At 40.4% G+C, this 24,619-nt stretch overlaps 2 protein-coding genes across 7 annotated transcripts in view; one reads left to right on the plus strand and one right to left on the minus strand.

The window, feature by feature from the left end:
* The window catches only part of LOC117826706 (double-stranded RNA-specific editase B2-like), a 37,967-nt gene extending 29,382 nt beyond the window's left edge, over positions 1 to 8,585 (minus strand). Inside the window, exon 1 of the mRNA XM_034702962.1 lies at positions 8,483 to 8,585. Coding sequence (XP_034558853.1) covers positions 8,483 to 8,585 — 103 coding nt within the window. The remainder of the gene's footprint in view (positions 1 to 8,482) is intronic.
* An 8,003-nt stretch (positions 8,586 to 16,588) lies between these two features.
* Positions 16,589 to 24,619, plus strand: part of LOC117827231 (solute carrier organic anion transporter family member 5A1-like) — a 35,176-nt gene continuing 27,145 nt past the window's right edge. Inside the window, exons 1-3 of one of the 6 annotated variants that reach the window (XM_034703762.1) lie at positions 16,618 to 16,635; positions 20,008 to 20,068; positions 20,196 to 21,563. In XM_034703762.1, coding sequence (XP_034559653.1) covers positions 20,612 to 21,563 — 952 coding nt within the window. In that variant the 5' untranslated portion in view covers positions 16,618 to 16,635; positions 20,008 to 20,068; positions 20,196 to 20,611. Of the gene's footprint in view, positions 16,636 to 19,865; positions 21,564 to 24,619 lie in introns of those variants that run through there. The other 5 variants (XM_034703759.1, XM_034703763.1, XM_034703761.1 and 2 more) reach the window with 5 other exon arrangements.

The raw sequence follows: 24,619 nt of genomic DNA on the forward strand, positions 1-24,619 counted from the left end.
CCTTGACCCCTTCTCATCGTACCCCACCTCAACTTCACTCAAACTTCCCTACCTTAACCCCTTCTCTCACCCCTTCCTACTTTGACCTCCTCTTATCACTCCCTACCTTGACTCCTTCTCATCGTACCCCACCTCAACTTCACTCAAACTTCCCTACCTTAACCCCTTCTCTCACCCCTTCCTACTCTGACCTCCTCTTATCACTCCCTACCTTGACCCCTTCTCATCGTACCCCACCTCAACTTCACTCAACCTTCCCTACCTAGACCCCTTCCCTCACCCCTTCCTACTTTGACCTCCTCTTATCACTCCCTACCTTGACCCCTTCTCATCGTACCCTACCTCAAATTCACTCAACCTTCCCTACCTAGACCCCTTCTCTCACCCCTTCCTACTTTGACCTCCTCTTATCACTCCCTACCTTGACTCCTTCTCATCGTACCCTACCTCAACTTCACTCACCCTTCCCTACCTAGACCCCTTCCCTCACCCCTCCCTACTTTGACCTCCTCTTATCACTCCCTACCTTGACTCCTTCTCATCGTACCCTACCTCAACCCCACTCACCCTTCCCTACCTCATCTCCTTCTCTCACCCCTCCTTACTTTGATCTCTTCCTTTCCTTCCCTTGACATCCTCCCATCCTTCCCTTTCCCAGTCCCTTCCCATCCTACCCTACCTCTACCCCCTCTCATCTTATTCTAACTTGCTCCTTCTAAACTCTCCCTACTTCAACCCTCTCTGATTGTACCCTACCTCAAACCCTACTAATTCCTCCCTACCTTTACCCACCCTGACCTCTTCTCCTCCCACCCTACCTTGACCCTTTGGACACCTCATTCCTAGATCAGAGTTTGGTCGAACTTTTAGGATACACAATGTGAAAGTCCTTGAGTCTTATCTTGAGATGGTGAATTTATGGATTACAAATACGTTGAATTAGGATGAAGCCTTTTTGTAATTTGAGGTGCTTCAAATTTCCCCTTTCATGCCTTTGTTTTTTCTGCATGTTCAGCCAAAGTGGAGTTTCAAACTCAAACCTTGGCACTGTCAGCAGCAGCAGCAGCAGCAGCAGTTCCCCTCACAACCCCTGTGCTCTTCTAACTGTCACAGAGTTAGTGCCACACTGTACCCGCTGAGCATCTCTGCAATTAAGCTAAATGGCCACACAAACCATATTGCTAATGTTTTTGTGAAGCCAGAAGCCCCAGAGAAGGGAGGAGATGGCTGAATCCATCAGTGAAATTACACACTGGCATGCCCCACTAAGTTTGACTGCTCAACCTATTTATCCAAAAAGCATCCAATCTACAGAAATTTACAAAACGCATGATGCACCATCAAAAAAAAAAAGAACACTGACAGAGCCGTCGCAGAGAGCAGCTGTTTGTTCCATGCTGGAGAATCATAATCCTCAAATACTTTCCAACAAATGACGGCTTGTAACACGAGACTGAAGAGCAGCAGAAGGGGATTTAACGGACAAATGCTCATTTATTTTTACAGATAGCCGCCATTTTTATCCTGGCGCAAGAATCTCTTCTGCTGTGGACTGTTTAGTTTTGACGTCTTAAAGGTGACATATCATGCAAAATGGACTTTTTAATGGTTCTCTCCCTGAAATCTGTGTCCCTGTCTACAAACCCCCCGAGAATGAAAAAAATCCATTCTGCCCCTGTTCTGATTTCTCCACCTTTCTGTAAATGTGTGTGAAACCAGCCGTTTCAGACGTCCGTGTTTTTGTTACGTAACAACAATATCCGGTCTGTAACAGGAAGTCAGAGCTCGGAGCTTGTTCAGCCCATAGACTGTATAAAATACAACTCAACCCCTCCTCCATTTTTCATTACCTGCACACACGTGTGCTAACAAGGAGCTTAGGAGGGAGGCATGCTAGTTGTAGGCTGTCTTAATAAACACAAAGGTCGGTTTTACTCCCCACGTCTGCAGATTTGAAGATCTAGTGGATGATTTTTATTTATCATGGATAAGTGCTAGCGCTAGTTAGCATAGCCACATAGCTACATGTTCGTAGCTGTGTACCAAGACACACGTCGACATGCTGACAAATAAAACAACAAGAAACACTAAATCTGTGACCAATCCTTCAGAAAGGTCCTGCTACAGGCACCTCTCCGTCAGGATCAGATTCTGGATCAGATTCAGAGGGTTGAAGTAACGCGGGTCTGTGAGCAGCCGTGTATATTCAGCCAACATGTAAACATTAGATCAACGTGCTGGACAGCCGAGGCCACACCCACTTCCTGAGGGGGCGTGGTCAGAGAGAAAACAGAGTGTTCTGAGGAGGACTGAAGAAGAGGGTTTTTCAGGCAGACCAAAATCTGATTTCAAAGTGTTTTTTTGAGCATAAACTTTAAAGACATGTTTTGGGGACCTCTTAGACCAATATATGTTGATGAAAAAAACGTGATATGTCACCTTTAAACTTTAGGTTGAGGTTGCTTCTAAAAAAAGACATAAATATTATGGGATGCTGTTTGTAAAGTTGTGCACACTGAAAACAAACAGCAACATTTCTCCACATTTAGCTCTGAAACATATCAACAACATAGTGTGAATTTTTAAAAGTCACTTCTTTATCACATTTAATATTTGTGATATTTTTAATGTTAATTTTGTCATGAAAAATGTATTTAAGTTACAATCACTGTTAAATCCAAATGCTTGATATAAATATAAATGTTAAGTGTAAATGTTAAATATAAATATACATTTTAAATGTTAATATTAAATATAAGTCTAAATGCTAAATATAAATGTTGATTGTTAAATCTAAATCTGAAATGTAAAATCTAAATATAAAATCTAAATCTTAATGTTACATTTTTAATATAAATGTTAAACATAATATAAATCTAAATGTTAAATGTTGTTCTGTGAACAGTACTGACCAAGCCTAGGTTAGTATTGCTAAGTCTGTATCGCTTTATGAAGCTTTTATTTTGGTACTTCCTCTTGGCAGCAGAATTAATTTGCATATTAGCTAAATATAAGATTCACAACTTTTAGATTTAACATTTAAAATATAGAGTCAACATTTAACATATAGACTTAACATTTAACATTTAGATTTAAAATTTAATTTTAGCTTTTACGTTAAGATTTCACATTTACCATTTAGATTTAACAATCAACATTTATATTTAACATTTAGACTTATATTTAATATTAACAGTTATATTTAACATTAACATTTAACATATGGATTCAACATTTAACATTTAGATTTAACATTTAATTTTAGCTTTTACGTTAAGATTTCACATTCAACATTTAGATTTAACAATCAACATTTATATATAACATTTAACATTTAGAATTATATTTAACATTAAAATTCATATTAAACATTTACATTTAACATTTGGATTCAACATTTAACATTTGGATTCAACATTTAACATTCAACATTTAACATTCAGATTTAACATTTAATTTTAGCTTTTACATTAAGATTTCACATTTAACATTTAAATTTAACAATCGAGATTTATATATAACATTTAACATTTAGAATTATATTTAATATTAACGTTTAACATTTACCATTTTGATTTAACATTTATATTTAACATTTACCATTTTGATTTAACATTTAATTTGAGCTTTTATGTTTAGATTTCACATTTAACATTTAGATTTAACAATCGACATTTATATTTAACAATTCAAATTTAGACTTATATTTAACATAAACATTTATATTTAACATTTACATTTAACATTTATATTTATATTTATATCATGCATTTGTATTTAACAGTGATTGTAACTTAAATACATTTTTCACAACAAAATGATCATGAAAGATATGAAATATTAAATCTGATTAAGAAGTGGCTTCAAAAAATGCACACTATGTTCTTCAGACGTCTCAGAGCTAAATGTTAAGAAATGTTTCTGTTATTTTCAGTGTGCACAACTTTACAAACAGCGTTCCATTTAAATGTTGATACAAACTTTAAAGTTGTTTTTTTATATGTAAATATATAAAACTCAATATTACCCCTGGATCAGCTTCTTCCCTGTTCATTCATGAGGACGATGATGATACTGCTAATAAGTCAAAGACTTCTGTTTGTGAGAGGACAGCTGGTGTTGAAGTACATGTCATTGTTGGATACAGTGGAAGCATTAGCTAAATGCACTCTGCTCTTAGAATAGTAGGATTTAAGGAGCAACACTGAGTGATGGTTTTCTGGAAGCGTTTATTTGTCAAATGGCGTTTTCCCTGCAGCGCTGATGCACAAAAAAGGCCAATGGGTCATTAATGAGAGTGGAATAGGCTTAGCGCTCTTTGAATAACCATTGGACTTAATACAAAAGCCATCACAGAGTAATCTGTGGCATTTACTGAGGATTAGCATGAGGAGAACAATGCCAGATTAATCCTAAAAGGCTGACCTGTTGCCCAGAGGACTGTAATTATGATTAAAAAGAGACATTTTTATTTATGCACAGACACACAGAGTCAATAATGAGTGAACATACAGCAGGTTTATGAGACTTCTGTTTCATTAGTTGGGCCTCCTCTCACCCACTATGTTTATGAGATGAACTTACACTGACACTACCGGGGCAAGAGGTCTGAGTCTCAGTGAACACAGGGTTTGTTTTCTATCTCAGGAGGTGAAGGAAACAAAACAAACTTTCTGTTCTGTGTTCAAGCTTCTTACTGGTTATTATCCTCAGTTTGGAGTTCTTTTATGTTCTGGTTCTTTGTCCTCTCCTCTTTGTATTTACTCTCTGACCTCTTTTCAACCAACGTGAACTGGGTTGTATTTCCAGGCTGGTGCTCGCGCTGGATCAGAGCTGGTTGAACTCTCGAACCAACACAGCACCCGTTTGTTTTTCCGCCCGCTGGAGCCCATGGAAGAGGCACGTCATGATGTAAGATTTACGTGACCGCTTTCCCCAGCAGCGTTAGACCGAACTTTCCCTCACAACGACAACAATGGCGAACAAAGGCAGCTTGTCTCCTCAGTCGATCACTGCTTTGAACTTCGTATCCATTAGTCTCTTTTATTTTTTTGCAGCAGGACAATGGAGGAAACACGTTTGGTTTGTGTTTTTGGATCACGGCAACCCCGCCCCCGCTCCTCGCCCCTGACATAAGCAGTTTGCGGTTCTAGACCATAGACTGTATGAAATATGGACGTAGTATCCGTGACGTCACCCATCTGTTCCTGAGCGCTGTTTTGAAGCCAATCGACGGCGGCAGCCATATTGGAAATACAGAACTCAACCAGGCAGAGTGTGACGTAGTGTGAGCCTCCTAGCCAATAGCTATGTGTTCCCGTCTGGGAGTCACGTCAGTCATGTCCTTATTTGGGCAAAAACTTGAAATCTTAATATCTTCTGATAGAATAAAATTCACCCCCCCCCGTACAGTGTGTGCCGATAGAGAGATTAGCTTTGTAGGGCCAAGCCGTTTTTTGAACCAGGCTGTAAACATGTTTATTAATGCTGTAAAGATCGTCTTTTTCCCATTCATGTCTATGTGGTTTCTGGTGTTTCTGCAGCCAGCCTCAAACGGATTCTTGATGTATTGCAGTTTATAACACCCTCCGCATGGGCTTCATCGTTTGAGACCGGAGGTTGCCGCTTGTTCTAGACCAGCAAAGAGTTGGAGCCCCTCTGGAACTGTTTTTTCCCATCCAGGGGGCCGGTTCACTCATAGTCCAAACACGAAAAACAGGTTCTCAATTGAGCACCGGCTCCGAACTGGCCCTGAAACTGCCTGGGTCGAAAAGGGGCATCTGAGGTTTCCTCCAGTTTTAGCCATGCTAGCAGTGTTGCTATTAATCCGACTGCTTATATCACGTCAACTTGTTGATGCTACCAAAAATGAAGACAGCATGATTAAAACTGAACAACCACTCCAAGTCTGCTGACTGGTATCCAAAACTGTCCAAAGCCACCCATTTATCTCAGATTCACCTCAATTAATCACAAAGTGACACCATTAAAAGACATTATCCTGCAGTTAAAGGTCCCAAGATGTTACAACTATTACTCTTCTTGTGGGGAAAATACTTCAATTATAAGCAGCATCAAATAATAATGTGAATCTAAAGTACCATAGAAAGACATTTCCCACATAATAGTCACTATAAATGAAAATAATGGAGCAAAGGATCTGAAGTGTGAAAACAGCTGCTCATATGAAGGTACGATCTAGCCAATATGTAAAGATACTGGGGGTGGATCCAGGGGGTGGCCATGCCCCACCTTGGAATCTGACTGGCCACCCCAGAATCCTATACTACAAAGGAATATGCTGAAATCAACAGATGATGATCGTCTGGTGAAGAGGGAGCTGAGCCAGAAGGCAAAGCTCTGGATTTACCGGTCAATCTACGTTCCAACCCTCACCTGTGATCACGAGCTGTGGGTAGTGACCGAAAGAACAAGATCACGAATACAAGCGGTCGAAATGAGCTTCCTCCTCAGGGTGTCTGGGCTCAGCCTTAGAGACCAGGTCAGGAGCTCAGACTCAAAGTAGAGCCGCTGCTCCTCCGCATCCAGAGGAGCCAGATGAGGTGGTTCAGGCATCTGGTCAGGATGCCTCCCGGACGTCTCCCTGGGGAGGTGTTTCGGGCATGTCCGTCTGGGAGGAGGCCACGGGGAAGACCCAGGACATGCTGCGAGATTAGATCTCTCAGCTGGCCTGGGAACGCCTCGGTATCCTCCCAGAGGAACTGGTGGAAGTGACCGGGGAGAGAAGTGTCTGGGCTTCCCTGCTGAGACTGCTGCCCCCACGACCTCTAGCTAACACCAGGCGATAACGACACACTCAATGATAGTTTACGCCTAAAAGCAATATGACAAAATCTCCACTGATAGAACTTTAGCACAATTACTAAAGTTCCTCCGAGGTTCCGAGACTGAAGTCCGAAATTCTGACTTAAGGGGGCGTTCTGGGGGATGTCTCCGACTTTCCAAGATCAAATGGAACACGCCGTAACATTCCCCTGTTAGCATGAGGTTGTTAGCATTTAGACCTCGACTTTCACTTTGTACGCTCCACTTTAAAAGACGATGATTGCACAATCTCTACAAACAAATTTTGGATGTCCCATAGTTTTTTAAAATTGTTTTCTCTGGGTGTATTTTGGCTTCAGGAGAAAGCATACATTATAAAAGGTTGTTTGCATATGACGTCATTTCAGTTGCGTGGCAGTGGCGCGAAATGCAGATGGGGGTCAGGAAGTGATTTGTAGCGGTCAGCGCAGAAACATAAACACAGAAAAATGCCTACGGTTTGTGTTTTTTACGGTGTCCCTAACCGATCAAACAGAGAGTGTTTATCGTGTCCTAAAGGTCGTGGTTCTCACAGGGGGAAAATGTTAAAAACTCTCTGAGAAACGAGGAAACAGTGGATAGCAAACCTTCGTTTACGGTCAGGAGGAGCAGAGTCGGACTATACCCGTGTGTGTGGTGACCACTTTGTCCAGGGTGAGTTAAAGTAATATATGCTGTATATATGTTTATATTTAAGGAGCTAACTCCTTCCAGACTTTGTAATGTTACATTGTTCCCACCTTTGTTCTGCTGGAGTTTTTAACCACAAACAGTAGTTAGTAATTGGTAATGTTAGCCTGAGAGCTGATTGAAGTTATTCTCTTACTTGCTGTAAACTCCCGTTGACTGGAGCGTTTACATCGGTTAACCTCCGCTAAGTAAGCTAACGTTAGTGTTGATAGCATCGTGGCGTGGAGGAAAATTCATATGGACATTAATTGAAAAATACTCACTCTGGAGAAAACCTAACGACAGTCGTTGTTGAGCACCTTGATACCCAGGTCGTGGACCCAACCACTCAAGAACACTGTGAGCCTGGAGGCTTTTGAACGCCTTCATCTGCTCGGTGGTGTAAAATGAAGTCTGGAGGACGAGGTAGTTAGTGATGTCAACGGCAGACACATTCAGAAATAAGCTCGGGTCAGTTAAAAAACCGGAAGTCCTCATGAGAGGAGGATCTCTTCAGACACAGTACAGGCTTTCCTCGGATGCGTCCATTCTGAAATTTACTTCCTGACCCCCGTTTGAATTCCACACGTCACTGGCACGTCACGTTATTGCAAGCAACCTATCCTGTCAAAAGAAAATCTTTAAAAATGGTAAAGTGTAAAACTTTCTGAATAGCTCTTATTATTCTGGAGTTAAAATGCAAGTAATGAAATATTTCTGCAGTAATAACACCCTTAAATACACAAATGTGTTAAAATGTCACCCTCTGCAGATACAGCTCGGTGTGAGAAATGTTTATGTCATGGAAAATATGATTCCTCTAGTCTCCTTAAACATTTTGGAAATATAATACAGGGAATAAAAGTGCACATAAATTAAATAAAAAGTGAAAATCGAGGTGAGAGGAGCGAGCTTTAAAAAAAGAAAGACATGACAAAGTAAAAGTGAAACCGTCACAAACTTCAAGCAACCCGCCCTCTCTACAAACCTTTGCCTTTGCACCTCCTCCTCCTCTTCCTCCTGGACTTTCCCTTCATGCCGCGGTCTGACCTCTCTGTGTTCCTGCTACATGTCCCGTGCACTGGAGCCATCCAGGAGATTTCTTCTTCTTCTTCTGTTAAATTCCCTGTTAGTGTTTGTCTGCTGCTGCTTCTTCTCGTCCTCCCGTCTGAAGCAGAGTGCTCAGGGAGGATTCAGAGTGCAGCTCTGCAGCGGGAAGCCCCTGCACAGTGACTGACTTCTCCCCCCTGCTGCCGGCTTTAGGAGGCAGGCGGCTGCTCGGGCTGTGACATCATGAGGAGAGGAAGAGCTTTTGTTCAGGCGGTGGTTCAAATGAAGGCTCTGAGTTTGGCCACATGGATGGAGATGTTGGAGTAGTAGTCGGTGTGTGATTCCACCACTGAAAAGATCCTAAACCTCCCATCAAGCAACATTTCTTTCTCTTTAGCCCGCCTCCCTCGGTCTGCAGGGTGTAAAATGATCTTTGCATGGAAAGTAAAACAAAACTTAAAGGGATATTTCAGTTTTTTTTAAGTGGGGTCATATGAGTTACAGTACACTATTGCTCCTGCTAGCCACAATGAGTGCCGGTGAGCTCTTCCCCTTTAATGAGAAAATTCCTAGAGTACTGGCAGGCAAGCTAGGCTATTTTCTCTGCAGACGGGGGTCGCCTATTTCATGTAGTTTCGCCAAAGTTAAGAAAAGATGGCCCAGGAACTCATCACGGTGCAATTGCATGCACCAGTAGAAAAAATTGGAGCTATTCAGTTTGCCGTCTGTGGACTGTGGGGTCGGTTTGGGGAAGAGGGGTCTTTATGTTACAATATCATTTAGCATAATCTCCCTCCCTCCTCCCTCCTCACCTTTCCTACTAATTAACAGCAGGTGATTAATCCCTGCCAATCACCGTCCCTGACTGATAATCCGTGTCAGATCCTCATCATCTCCTTTGTTTCGTGCTCCTGAGCTTCAGTCTATCGTTGCTGTCATCACATTTTGTCTCTGCACTCGTCCTCTGAGGCCTCCGTGTGCTCTCATCCTCTTGGTTTGCAGGTTTCCGGTGGCTGACTCCCTCTTCAGAGGATTAGAGGGATGCTGTACCTCATTGTTTGTCTCCCGGTGGATGCTGCTGCACCTCTGGGATTCACTCCCAAAGCGACACTGCTGCTGTTTATGTAGAGTTTGATGGTACGCGTCTTCAGTCATCTTGAAGTGTAGCAGCTGGATGTCTCCCTTACTTTTAATCATACCTTTAGAGTCCTCTTTAAGATTCTGGCCTCCAGGGGCGTGTCCAGACTGGGACAGGGACCCATGCAGTGATGGGGTGAAGCGCAAACTCTCTGAACTATCTCAACTGATGATATCTACATTAAAGCTCCTGTGAGGCGTTTTCCCTGACGTGGAGAAAGCTCACTCAATCTTCAGTGAATCAGCATGCAGATCCTCCAGTGACGTATGATGTAACGAACGGACTGGCAAAGTACCGGACACTTTAGGCGTTTTTCAACCGCAGGAACTTTACCCCGGAACTAGAGACTTTACCCCTGAACTCTGTGCATTTCGACCAGAGGAACCAGGGTCTAAATTTAGTTCAGGGGTAGATAATCTCCCCCCTGTAAAGCCCCTGCTTGGGGGGTAGTACTTTTCAAAGGTCCTGGGACTTTCGGTTGAACATAACAGTGTTTGTGGAGTTTACACAGTTGTTGAAACACAGAGGGACTAGTTTAGTTTTTTATTAAGATTTAAAAATATTATTTATTTGTATTATTATTTTTTCCTCCATACGTCACTGGCCTGATTTGCACAGTCTACCCAGGACTTCAGCTCACCGTTGAAACGCAGACAACAATGAGGGCACAGGAACCTTTTAGTTCTGGGGAAAGTAGTTCTGGGAGCTAAAAGACCCCGGAACTCTTGGTCGAAATGCACCTATTGATTCTCTCTCTGAGCAGCTTCCTGAACTTTGTGGCACTTCCTGTTTTTCAAGGATCAGGAATAAAAGGAGCTCACTGTGAGGAAAGAGAGTGAGGAGGTCAGATTATCTGACAAGTTGTGAAAACCTTTGTCTATCACTTGATTCCAGCTATCGGTTGTACTAGGAAGTTAGCCCCGCCCCCTTTAGCATAACCGGCTTCACCGTTCAATGCAGTCGAGCTCAACCTGGTTTGATGACGACAGACTGGAGTGACGTTTTCACGCTTTTGATTACGCGTGTATTAGGCGAGTTGATACTTTTATTCGAGTCGTTAAACTGGTGCGTCTTCATGAGCGAAGAAATAATCGGCAGTCAGATTGGTTATTTCGTTGCATAATTTGGATGCGTAGTTACATCACTAGGAGGTGCAAGTCCGCCTCCCTACTTGTGGTAGGGAGGCGGACTTGGTGGTTGTGATTTTCACAGCACAAAGCAGGACCCCCGGACAGCTGGAGTCATGTGACCGAGGTTTTCTTTGTCTTTTTCTTGGTTCTTGGTTGCAGTGATTGTATTCTCCTCCTCCTCTCCTCATCCATGTTGTCTTTCTGGTCCTCTGAAAACCTCTGACCTGTTGACTCCGAAACTAACTGGAAGTTTTCATTTTGTTTTGGTGCCTGACTTCCTGTCCCGCTCCATCTGCTCTGTTGAGATTGACGCGTCGTGCTCCGGCATCCGACCTGCCGGATCAGAGACGCAGCTGGAACGCAACAGAGTGGATCCAGTGGAAGTTAACACGTTGACTAGAATAGAAACCTATCAGATCTGGTGCTGTGACGGATCGGAGATGGATCGGATAAAGATGAGATCAGATCAAAGAGATGTAACATTTGAATGCACTTGCCTTAAAACAACAGATTTGTAACAAACAGATGATGAGCTCCAGAAACGATCCTTTCAGAAAGATGAACTGTATGTGTGACAGAAACAAGAACGACTGCTTGAACTCATCGATCATCTGCTCCTGCTGTTTTGAGGACATCCAGCCTGCTCAGGTGACATAAAGATGAAGTAAGGCTTTAGCATCATGTGTGTTGCTCCTGCGTCTGATGGGAAACAGATAGATGGTACTGTATTTCAGCCCTTGGCTCACATCCCACAGGGCAGGGAGAATGAACCTCTCTCTGAAATGAGCTCCACGTCGCAGCAAATAGGACACAGCGGCGTCCCAGCACGCTGCAGGCCAAACATTATACTGTACATTAGATCCGTCTCAGTGCAAGGAGCTGCAGCCTGAAGGCGTGCTCTCTCCAGCGAGGAGGATCCGGCTGCATGTTGGGGATAAATGAAGGTGTATTGTTGAGTCATCTGGACATTTGTGTCAGATAATAGAATTAGCATATTTATTGTTTTTCTCTTCGTCTCTGCAACTCTTTTCTCTCAGTCCGCTGAGTCATTGTCTGTTTTTTAGGACTCTGAAACAGAGATAATAAGTCAATGTTTGGTCTCTTAAAGTTCCCTCTAAACCCTGAGCAACCCTGAGGTCCAGAGGGGGCAACTTTGCTGGATGCAAAAGGAGTCTGTTTCAGAAATCAGCCTTGAATCACATGGCAAAGAGATGGAGTTGAGGACCTCTTCGCTAAGAGCTACAGTGTTCTCACCTGTCAGTCAAGTCAGCCGCGCCCTTATTCGAGCAAAACCTGAATATATCTTAAAACTAACGAGTTATAAAAACATTCAGTGTGTGCCGATACAGAAATGAGCTCCTCGGATTAAAACTGTTTTTTGAACCAGGCTGTAAACATGTTAATTTCTGCTGTGAAGATCGTCTTCTTTGAATGGGTGTGTATGTGGTTGCTAGCACTCCCGCAGCCAGCCTCCAGTGGACACTTAAGGAACTGCAGTTTTCAACACTTCAGCATCGGCTTCATTTTAATCTTTTATCTGTTTGTTATTTTTATTCTTCCAACATTGTTTTATTTCCTTGTATTTGATGGCGGCCTTTTTTATCTTCCTTTATATCGATCTGTCACTTCCTTTTGCATTTTTTTTCTCAGACTTTTAGACATTGTCTTTCTGTCATTTCTCTTTTATTTTATTTTAGTTTCCCTTTTTAACCCTGTGTTGAAAATTGTTATATAAATGAAGATATTATTATTATCATTATTGTTATTATTATTATGATCATTATCATTATTACAATTACAATGAATATTATTATTATTATTATAGTAATAATAATAATAATAATAATTATTATTATGACTGTTGTTATTATAATTACTGATATTATTTTTATTTGGACTATTATTATTATTACAATTAATATTATTATAATTATGACTATTATTATTATTAGTTTTACTATCATTATTATGACTATTTCTACTATCCTTATTCTTATTACTATTTTACTATTATTATAATTATTATTACACTATTAGTATTATTTTTAATATTAATGATATGAGTATTACTACTACTTTTATAATTATTATTATCACTATTATTATTATTATCATAATTATTATTATTATTATTACTATTACTTTTATTGTTATTATGAATATTATTATTGTTGTTATCACTTTCCTTATTATTTTTATTATTATTATTTCTCATGGGCAGCTGATCAAACCATTCACTGTATATCAAAATGAACAACATGCCTCCTTCTCCTACCACTGTGCAAAAGTGAAACCAAAATATGTCCGTCTACCACTTTCTCTCTCCAGCTTTGTTTCCCCTCTGCTCATCTTCCCTTTCAAGTCTTTCCTTTGTCCTTATTTCTGTCCTGTTTTCAGCGTGCTGTACTTCCTCTTCTCTGTCGTCTAAACGCCATGCTGTCTGTTTTCTGTAAAGTCTTTAAGGCACACCTCCACTCTCTCTCTCTCTCCCCTCTTTATGTGTTGATTTAGAGACCCTCATCGTCTGTGTGTGAACGAGTGATGAGTCGGTTTTATTGTTATTCAGAGCGATGCCGTAAAGTCACACTCCAGTAAACTGACGAGGAGTCTCATTACTCAGTGATTACTCAGACGCTCACGCTTTGATTAAAGTGATTCGATTTTATGAATATTAGAAATGCAAACCACTGATTAAATATTTACTGCTGCTTTCTCTTCTTCCTGACAGACCGAGCGATCATATCACGTCTCCTCGTGACCCACCGTCCCGTCTTTACGGGCGTCACATTACTGAAACGATGAGTTAATCAGATTTATTTTCATCAAGATTTTTATTAGAAAGGCGGATTGTTTACGATGGGTTGTGTGTTTATTGGGTTTAATGAGTGAGGTCGATGATGATGAAGATACACAATGGGTAGAAACACCAACAGCAGCAAACTGTTGATGCTGTTTTATTATTCAATATTTTTAAATGTACAAAGTTAAACCAGCATGCTTTAAACCAGGATTAAAAGTAAACTACATTTCATTAAGGGGGAATTGTGCCATAAGATTTGGGACTACAACTCCCATGATGCCTCTGTGATACAGAAATCAACAACAAAAACAAAGAAACAGAGCTTTGTTGTTGCTTCCAGGTTTTCTCTCAGTTACATTTTACTGAAGTCATTTTCAAACACTCGCCACCTTAACGTGGTGGAGGGGTTTGAGTGCCTTAATGATCCTAGGCAAGGCAAGGCAAGGCAAGGCAGCTTTATTTGTATAGCGCATTTCATACACGAGGGCAACTCAATGTGCTTTACATTAACACATTAAAAGCATTAGAGACATTTAGACAGGCATAAAAGAACATAATTAAAATGACAAATATGATAAAACAGAAAAGAAAAGGAAAATTAGAAATATATTAAAAATTACATTAAAATTTTAATTTAAAGTGGGTTAAAATAATCTAAGATAGGAATTAGGAGCTATGTTGTCGGGGGCAATTGCCCCGGGTAGGGTCTCCCAAGGCAAACAGGTCCTATGTGAGGGGACAGACAAAGTGCGGCCCAAAGACACCTGATGAAGAAGAAGAACAGGACTAAGTGTACCCTGTCCGGAGGGCCACCGAAGCCTCACCCTGGAGCCAGGCCTGGGGTTGGGGCCCGCAGGCGAGCGCCTGGTGGCCGGGCCTTCAACCATGGGGCCCGGTCGGGCTCAGCCCGAATGGGATACATGGATCCGTCCTCCCGTGGACTCACCACCTGCAGGGGGACTCACAGGGGTCCGGTGCGAAGTGGATTGGGCGGCGGCCAAAGGCGGGGGCCTTGGCGGCCCGATCCTCGGTTACGGAAACTGGCTTTTGGGCGTCTCCCTGGGGAGGTGTTTCGGGCATGTCCGCCTGGGAGGAGGCCACGGGGAAGGCCCAGGACACGCTGGCGAGACTATGACTCTCAGCTGGCCTGGGAACGCCTCGGTATCCTCCCAGAAGAGCTGGTGGAAGTGGCCGGGGAGAGGAGTGTCTGGGCTTCCCTGCTGAGACTGCTGCCCCCGCGACCCGGACCCGGATAAGCGGAAGAAGATGGATGGATGGATGGATGGATGGATTTTCAAACACTGAATATGAATGGATGAATAACCATTATAACCACAACAATGTGATTGCTTTCTTTCTTTTTTCTTTTTACACATGAACAAAGTCCAAGAACTATTTTAGAGCTGTTTGTTGTTGATGCTTTTCTTAGTGATATTTGCTGAGTTAACCTAAAAAGGCTCTTCAAGCTGCTTTAAAGGAAACATGAGACACTGGCGCCTCCAAGTGGCTCCAAGACACAACTGCAAGTCGTTCATGGACTCGAAGCTTGTGAATTTGGTTTGGGGATTCAAACTGGGCCATCACTGGATTTTAAATTGTTACAAAAAAAGAGATTCTCTTTATTTCATATATTATTATCTTCATGTTCAAGACTGGTCATCATTCTAGTATCTTCTGCTTCTGTTGCCGTTGTGTGTGAGACTGCTAAAACGTACTCAGCAGATGTTTCATCACAAAAAAAAGAAGAATTTCAAAAGAAATATTTCAGTAGGATTGAGATTTTCCAGGAAAGACCACCAGATAGGCTTTTCACAAATGAAAGAAAAAGAAGGAAACAGTCTGGATGTAGCTTTTTTGTTTTTTTCATCAAATTGTTTTCCTTTAAAAAACAGAAAGGTAGGAGGAAATTAAGTCTGGCATGATAAATGTATAATAAAAACAGGATAATAACTTTATTTTTAAAGCACCTTTAAAAACAAATGTTTAAAAAGTGCTTTGACAAGTAAAGCATGGCAGGATAACGAAGATTAAAACATCATTTGACAGACACAGAGGAATGTGGGAATTCTAACAATGCAAATTAAACAGAATAAAGTGGTGAGACAGAAGTCCAATAAATCATTGTTTTTCAAAAAATAAATTAATTAATAAAAGGACAATTTAAAAACTAGGCTATTACTACATTCTCTAAAAAAGTAGAAACTTAGGGAACAAGTTTTGCAGAATTTATCACCACTTCTTATTGCCATCCTGTAAACTCGTATTCAAACAAATCACTTTGAGATTTAAATTCCCAATTTATTTCCCTTTTTCAAAAAATATTTCCTAGTTTTGACTTTAGTTTTATTTGGTTTTAACCATTACAAAAATATTCTAAATAAACATAATTTCCTTTTATTTATTATTATTTTTTAATCTCTTTATTGGGTATTTTCCTTTTCCACATACAAATTGCAAAAGTCTGAAACTTTATTATCCATGTCTCAAACTAACATACAAAAAACCTAAATAATGTATAAATGAAAACCAAAAGATATACAAAACACAAGGAAAACAAAATAAAATACCAAAACAATAACATACAAATTTGATCTAAATAGTAATAATACACAACAATACAACGATACAACTTGGAGGATGGATGTCAAGTGCCTGAGATGTTGCAAAGTAATTTTTTTTCCATGGGGTTGTTTTTGTTATAGTGGTCTATAAACGGCTTCCATATTGAGTAAAACATTGATCTTTCCTCTGAATTGTATTTTCTCTAACTGCAAATGCTTGTAACTTCCTTCTCTAACAAAACTGAACATAAATATTGCCATTTAATACGTTATACCAGAGTTAGCTTAGAGCTAGCCATTCCTTTAGCATGGCTGAATAATCTTTAATTATAATTATTAAAATAAATTGGATGGAAAGGCGAACACTCGGTTTTAAACTTTGTGCTTTTACTTTGAAGGTTTGTTTTCGGTGTCTCCTGGCTAACTTCCGGTGACTTGTCGTCTACAGAAGATGTTTTTCAGGTAAGATTTTTTACATTACGTGTCTTTAGTGTGATTTTCCCCGCCGGTGTTCTTCGTGATGTGATGTTTGGGGATAATAAATATAGAGGAGGAGGTTTCCAGCTTCAGAGGGTCAGGTTAGAAGAAGTGAAGCCGTGTTTGCTAACATTTAATTTCCTGGGGACCGTTACTGCCCGTTAGCTGTTAGCTGTGCGGCTAGCTATATGAAGCAAAGAAGAACTTCCGGGTGTGCTTTTCAAAATAAGAAAACAAATCCCATTTAAATGGTTTCGACCTAACTTCTGTTTCTAGTTTACAAGCTAAAACCTTCATTTTACTCTTAATTGTCCAAATATAATGCCTCATACGTCGTAAGACAACATACTAATGCATTTCTGTTTCAATATTATGACTATTTAAGGATGAGGATTAGGGCCACTGGAAAAAAAAATAAGGTCAAATATTTTTTTGGATTATTATTGTTCTGAGAAAAAAGTCTGACTTGAATCTCAGAAAAAAAAAAAATTAAGGTCAATTATTAAAAATTATTATTTTGAGAAAAAAGTCAGAATTCTGAATTTATTCTCAGAATTCTGACTTTAATCTCAGAATTCTGATTTTTTTTCTCATAATCTCAACTCAACTCAACTCAACTTTATTTATAAAGCACTTTAAGAACAACAGTAGTCGGACACAAAGTGCTGTACAGAAACATAATGGATAAAAACAAACAATAAAATCATAAAATCAATAAGAACAATAAGATAAAATAAAGTTAAAAAATACAAATAAAAATAAAAAGGCACTGAAACAAGAGCAGGGTCTCATGCTGAGTCGAAAGCCAGGGAATAAAAATGGGTTTTAAGACGACTTTTAAAAGTGGACAGTGAGGGGGCTTGTCTGACGGCTAAAGGAAGATCGTTCCACAGTTTGGGAGCAGCGACAGAAAAAGCCCTATCCCCCCTGAGCTTCCGCTTGGACCTCGGTACCTCCAGGAGCAGCTGATCAGCTGACCTGAGGCACCGAGCAGGGGCGTAGAGATGGATCAGCTCAGAGAGGTAGGGCGGGGCGAGACCATTTAAAGATTTAAAAACAAATAAAATAATCTTAAAATGGACTCTAAAATGCACAGGCAACCAGTGGAGGGAGGCTAAAATGGGCGTTATGTGCTCCCTTTTACGTGCTCCAATTAAAAGGCGAGCGGCTGCATTCTGGACCAACTGGAGACGTGCGAGGGAGGACTGACTGATTCCTAAATAAAGTGCATTGCAGTAATCCAGCCGGGATGTGACAAAGGCATGGATTACTAATAATAATAATAAGAATAATAAAAAAATTATCTTCATTTTTTTTATTTCTCTGGTGGCTCTAATCCTCTTCTGCAACTATTATACATGATAACATGTAATTTATTTTAACATGTAAAATTTCATTAGATAGATAGATAGATAGATAGATAGATAGATAGATAGATAGATAGATAGATAGATCTCCCATTGGGTGAAAATTATTGTTGTTCCAGCAATGGGACATAAGAATACAACAATGTACTTACATAGTTAAAAAAATAAAAAATAAAATAATAATAATAATAATAATAATAATAATAATAATAATAATAATAATAATAAAATTAAATGAAAATAGATAAAATAATTTCTAGCAATTAATACAGATGTTCACTTCTACACTCCTAGGTAAGTTATAGCTCAAATAAAATTGCACCATGTTTTTATGAGCACACACAGTATGAAAAGCACAATCGGAGTGATTCAAATCTGGGATGTTTAAGGTCAGTTTGTGGATTAAATCATGAATAATGACCCAGGGAGACATTGCACATTAAGATTAAACATTACAATGGGAAACCAGCATCATTTTTTCATGGTGGAATAAATAGTCATGAAACTATTTAGAATCACTGGTGCTGATAATCCGTCAGCATCATTTTAATTATTCTTAAATAACGCTGATATTAAAATGTTGTGGCTGTGTCACAACGTTTTTCTAAAAAAAAAAGTGGGGGGTTATAAGGATAAAGGATTGCATGATAAAGTGTAGACTTTTACTTTGAAGGGCACGTCCCGGATTTGTGTTGAAACCCCTTCAGCTTGCTCGTAATGGGAATTTCGGCTCTTTTTAGGGAGTTGGAGCATTTGACTCAGCTCAGTATGAAGTCTCCTCCAGCAGGTCTTGGTTTAGTACCACGTTTTTAAATGATACCATTTAGATGGATAAATTATTGTTCAGTAAATATGCTGGATTCTACAGGAATACATTTAAATATTGGGTCATGTTGATTAAAAAGTGGGACATATCAAGGACATCTGTTACATTCGGGTGCGAACAATAACACGTTACTGTTTAATGTGACGAACAAATAAATACACCACTCTTTACACACAGATACATTATAGTTCTGTAGCATTGGAAGCAAAACATGTTTATATAGACAACCTTGGGTTGTATAAACATTAATATACAGTCATATACAGAAAAAAAAGATGCGGAACGTTAGCGGTGCATTGTGGGAAAATGTACCTGAGGGAAACTGGTCCCCTGCTTACTGATCAAGCGGCAGCCTCCGTTCTAAAAATTAGTCCAATGCAGAAGTGCTAAAAACTGCATTTCATCAAGCGTCCACTAGAGGCTGGCTCTGGAGGTACCGGAAACCACATACACACCAATTGAAAAAAGCCGATCTTTACAGCAGAAATAAACATGTTTACAGCCTGGTGCAAAAGACGGGTGTAGTCTGGATAGCTCATTTCTTGATCGGCACACATTGTACGGGGGTGAATTTTTTTCTAATGCGGCAATTTCGAAGATATTGAGATTACGAGTCTTCCAATGAGAGGCACAGCTGACTTGATTGAAAGGCGGGAACACTGTAGCTGTTGGCTAGGAGGCTCAAAGCCCGCCTCTTTACATCACAAACACTTGACAGCAGCAATATGGCTGCCGCCGCCGATTGGCCTCAAAAGTGCTTCAGAAACAGATGGGTGACGTCACGGAGAATACATCCATTATTTATACAGTCTATGTTACTGATACATTTTTTCTAATAAGTACGACATCCAGGTAGTTTTGTCATACTGTGTTTACATACTACATTCTGAATTTTTGGTTGAATCAGTACATACTGCTAGGATAGTAGGTGGTTTCATAAACAGCTCATTTCTCAAATTTGAATCGGTCGGTCACTGAAAGGAGTCGGCTCTAAGAACCGACTCGTCCGCGAACCGCCCTTCCCTCGTTGTTTTGAAAACGGAGAGCTGCTGAGCACTGCGGTATTATCCAGCCGACACCAGACACCTCGGACTCGATCCAGCCTCCTTCTCTTCGACGGATCCTCTGTTTTTAATATTTATTATTTCCCCTGACATTCATCAGGATCCCCTCAGAGAGAGAACCACTAGATGACAGCCTCTCCCCCCCGCTGGGAGGACAGCTGGTGCGGTGATAACATCGGGGGGGTGATGCCCTTGACTTGGGGAGGAGGAGGAGTTTGGAGGAGAAGGGGGGCACCGTCATCTCATGGACCAGAAGCAGTGACTCTGTGATCTTCATTGGCAGGACAGTCAGGGATGCGGCGCATGCTCTGCAAGTTCATTCCATCTGTGCCAGCCGAGGAGCAGCATCGTCCTGCTGAGGGGAGCCATCGAGGACAGGAAATGTGGTGCATCCTCAGGGAGCCCTGGCCCTGGAGCTGAGGAGGCCTGAGCCGGGTCCACATCCGGATTAGATGGTTGCTGAAGGCAAGTGTGCATGACGAGATAAGCAAGCACTGAGGCTGCTCTGCAGATAAGCAGAAGCTGTGAGTCTCCTCTCCCCTGTGGGTGACATTGTTGCCTCTTTTTTGGGCCTCTTTGTGCCAGACTGTTTGTGGGAGTAGATGTGCTTATTAATAATGAATGTAATGGGCAGCAGCCCCTGAACGGTGATCTAGGTTTTGTTGTTTCTAACCCCTAAAGAAAGGTGGGTTTGACTGGGAATAATGGCCGACCACGAGGAAGCAGAGTTGTCTGAGTCCCTTCAGAAGGAGGAAGGCTTTGCCAACGAGCCGGAGGAGCCGGACTTCAAATGTAAAGGTTTGCCTGTTTTGAATGAAGCAGCGCCTCAAGAGGAGACCTTGCTGACTAGCTCTGTGCGGATGTCTATTACGGCAGAAGAGAGCGCAGAATTTATCCAGCTTCCAGCAAAGACTGAGTCCTTCCAGGCCGAGTCCCCGACAAGAACAAACTACTCGCCCAAGCCGGGGAAGTCGGCGCTGAACAGGCCGAGCTCGTACATGGAGAACACGGAGATCCGCAGGAGTAAAAACTTAGCCAGAAGGAAGCCCCCCGGGTTTTTCGCTTCCAGGCTGGCTCGGATCCGTCTGCCCAGCAGGAAGTACCTGAGCGTCCTCTTGCAGGACTCGCGCTGCTTCCTGTTCTGCATGTGCTACCTGACGTTCATCCAGTCGCTCATGGTGTCCGGGTACCTCAGCAGCGTCATCACCACCATCGAGAAGAGATACAGCCTGAGGAGCTCAGAGTCAGGTTTGCTCGTGAGCTGCTTCGACATAGGGAGCCTGGTGGTGGTCGTCTTCATCAGCTACTTCGGCGGCCGAGGACAGAGGCCTCGCTGGCTGGCGGTGGGCGGGGTTTTCATCGCTGTAGGCGCCGCCCTCTTCTCCTTACCTCACTTTATCTCCCCAGCCTACCAGATCCTTGAGGTGAACTCGTCCTCTGGGAACGAGGGCCTGTGTATGAACAGCAATGCTAGCAGGGACCGCGTTGACATCACATCCTGTCCCAGGGACCAGGAGGGCAACGAGCACAACCTGTACGTGGCGCTGTTCGTCATCGCCCAGATCCTGGTGGGCATGGGATCCACGCCCATCTACACGCTGGGACCCACGTACCTGGACGACAACGTCAAGAAGGAGAACGCCTCGCTGTATCTAGGTAAGAAAAACCAACTAACATACCTCTACAGCAGCCGGCCTCTCTGATTGGTCACCAGGATTTATTTCAAATATGAACCAATCAGTGACATGCACTCTGAGGTGGGCGGTGTTTGAGTGTTTCAGGTATTTATGTTCTCTGTTTTCTATATTAAAGTGATAATCACATCCAGCAGACTGCAGCACATTTACTCAAAAGCACCATGTCTTTATGGACGAATCTGAAAGTTTTGCCTTCTTTTATTCTGAAAAACCAGCACAGGAAACAGAAGACTAGGTTTTAATGATTAAACACAAAGATCAGGTTAAATTCGGCACATTAAAGAGAATGATTGCTCTGTAAACCGTCACCATGGATCATACTGTGGTGAAAGGTACTCTCTGTGTCTCTGGCCTGCAGCTTGATGCAGATTAAAACCTCTTCTTCCGGCCCCGGTGACGTCACCTCATGTCTCTGTGTCCTGCAGGAGCTACAGCAGTGCAGTTACAACCCGGGGTCTTTGCTTGCACTGCAAACTAGCCTCCAAACCGTGTATTGAACAGCAGAAATTTCACACCAGAGTAAGAGTGCAGAGGATTTTATTATAGATGAGGATTCATTCTATAGAGTTCTGGCTGACTCAGATTGAAGCTGTTTTTTTAGATGCTTGAGAACGCGGCTGTAGAAATCCAGCAGAGCGAGGCTACCGTCCCGTACATGCAATATATTCTCCGGTGTAAAACAGGAGAACTCATGGCTCACCTGATAACCTCCGGTCTTAAAATATGAAGCCCATGCAGAAGTGTTAAAAACTGCAGTTCACCGAGCGTCCACTAGAGGCTGACTGCAGAAACACAGGAAACCACATACACACCCATTCAAAGAAGACGATCTTTACAGCAGAAATGAACATGTTTACAGCCTGGTTCAAAAAACAGTTTAGGTCTGGACAGCTCATTTCTGCATCGGCACACACTGTACGGAGGGTGAATTTTATGAAAACTTTGTATTTTCGAAGATATTAAACTTACGATTTTTTGCCCAAATAAGGACATGGCTGATAGATTTAAGCTTTTTTCTTTGGTTGTGCACGAAATGCTTTTTGTGGTTTCCTTGGTATGTTATCTCAGGTTGCATCGAGCTTGTTGTTTTTATTTTGTTTTATTACATCGTATCTTATCGTATTATTAAATCATATCATATTATATCGTTTCATATTTTTATATCATATTGTATTATTATATTGTAGTATCCTATTGTATGGTATTATTATGTCGTATCGTATCGTGTATTATAAGATTGTATCGTATCATTATATCATATCGTATTATTAAATCATATTGTATTATTATATCGTATCTTATTGTATTATTAAATCATATCATATAGTATCGTTATATCATAACGTATCGTATTATTATATCGTATCCTCTCGTATCGTATTACTAAATCATATCGTATAGCATTATATCGCAACGTATGGTATTATATCGTATCGTATTATTATTTCGTATCGTATCATTATATTGTATTGTATGGTATTATTATATCGTATTATATCGTATCGTATTATTATATCCTAATGTATTATTATATATAGTATTGTATCATAAAGCAAAGTAATTGTATTGTATTATGTTATGTTATTACATCGTATCATTATTTAGTATCTAGAGTAAAGTTAAGTAATTGTATCATATCGTATCCTACTGTAGCATATCGTATTATTATATAGTTTTGTTTTATTATCGTATATATAATAGCTAACGCTAACATGCCCACTTCACCAATTCTACATTAAAGGCACATTAAGTAGCCCGATCAAATTTCTGAGGTTAACTTTCTGTGGAGGGCAGGCGATGTTTCAACGTCTTTACATAAAAAACGAAATGTCGATTAAGCTCACTATTAAGCTAACTATTAATCTAACTATTAATCTAACTATTAAGCTAACTATTAATCTAACTATTAAGCTAACTTTTAAGCTAACTTTTAAGCTAATTTTAAATCTAACTTTAAATCTAACTTTTAAGCTAACTATTAAGCTAACTTTTAAGCTAACTTTAAATCTAACTTTTAAGCTAACTATTAATCTAACTATTAATTTAACTGTTAAGCTAACTTTTAAGCTAACTTTAAATCTAACTTTTAAGCAAACTATTAAGCTAACTATTACGCTAACTTTTAAGCTAACTTTAAATCTAACTTTTAAGCTAACTATTAATCTAACTATTAATCTAACTGTTAAGCTTACTTTTAAGCTAACTTTAAATCTAACTGTTAAGCTAACTATTAAGCTAACTTTTAAGCTAACTTTTAAGCTAACTATTAAGCTAACTATTAAGCTAACTTTTAAGCTAACTTTAAATCTAACTTTTAAGCTAACTATTAATCTAACTATTAAGCTAACTATTAATCTAACTATTAAGCTAACTATTAATCTAACTATTAATCTAACTGTTAAGCTAACTTTTAAGCTAACTTTAAATCTAACTTTTAAGCTAACTAATAATCTAACTATTAATCTAACTATTAAGCTAACTATTAATCTAACTATTAATCTAACTGTTAAGCTAACTTTTAAGCTAACTTTTAAGCTAACTTTAAATCTAACTGTTAAGCTAACTATTAAGCTAACTATTGCGCAAACTAGCAGGCTTATAAGCTTCCTCACCGAGATGCAGAACCTAAACATTTACATGACAGCGTTGCCGTGTCTGAACTTCTTTCAGTCGTCGCTGCTCTCGGCTCAAGTCAGCCGTTTCTCTGGAAGCAGATTTGACGTCACGCTGGTGGAATCTTGATTTTTGTTAATGCAAGAAAATACGTTTACTTTTAAAATTGTCCCATAAAAAAACAGATAATTTAAGGAATCCATTTCTTTTCCAGTCTGTACGATATAAATATCACAAACAAGGAAAATAATATTGCAGATGAATTCCCATCCTGCACAAAGACATGTCCTTTGAATATCTATGTGGCTCTCTACAGAGTCTAAAGGATGTGGATACCTGAGCACGGCCTCTATTTCCCCCTTTTCGACCGAGGCAGTTTCAGGGCTGGTTCTATTGACCGGT

Source organism: Notolabrus celidotus, chromosome 15 (genome assembly GCF_009762535.1).
Source record: "Notolabrus celidotus isolate fNotCel1 chromosome 15, fNotCel1.pri, whole genome shotgun sequence".
Lineage (NCBI taxonomy): Eukaryota > Metazoa > Chordata > Actinopteri > Labriformes > Labridae > Notolabrus > Notolabrus celidotus.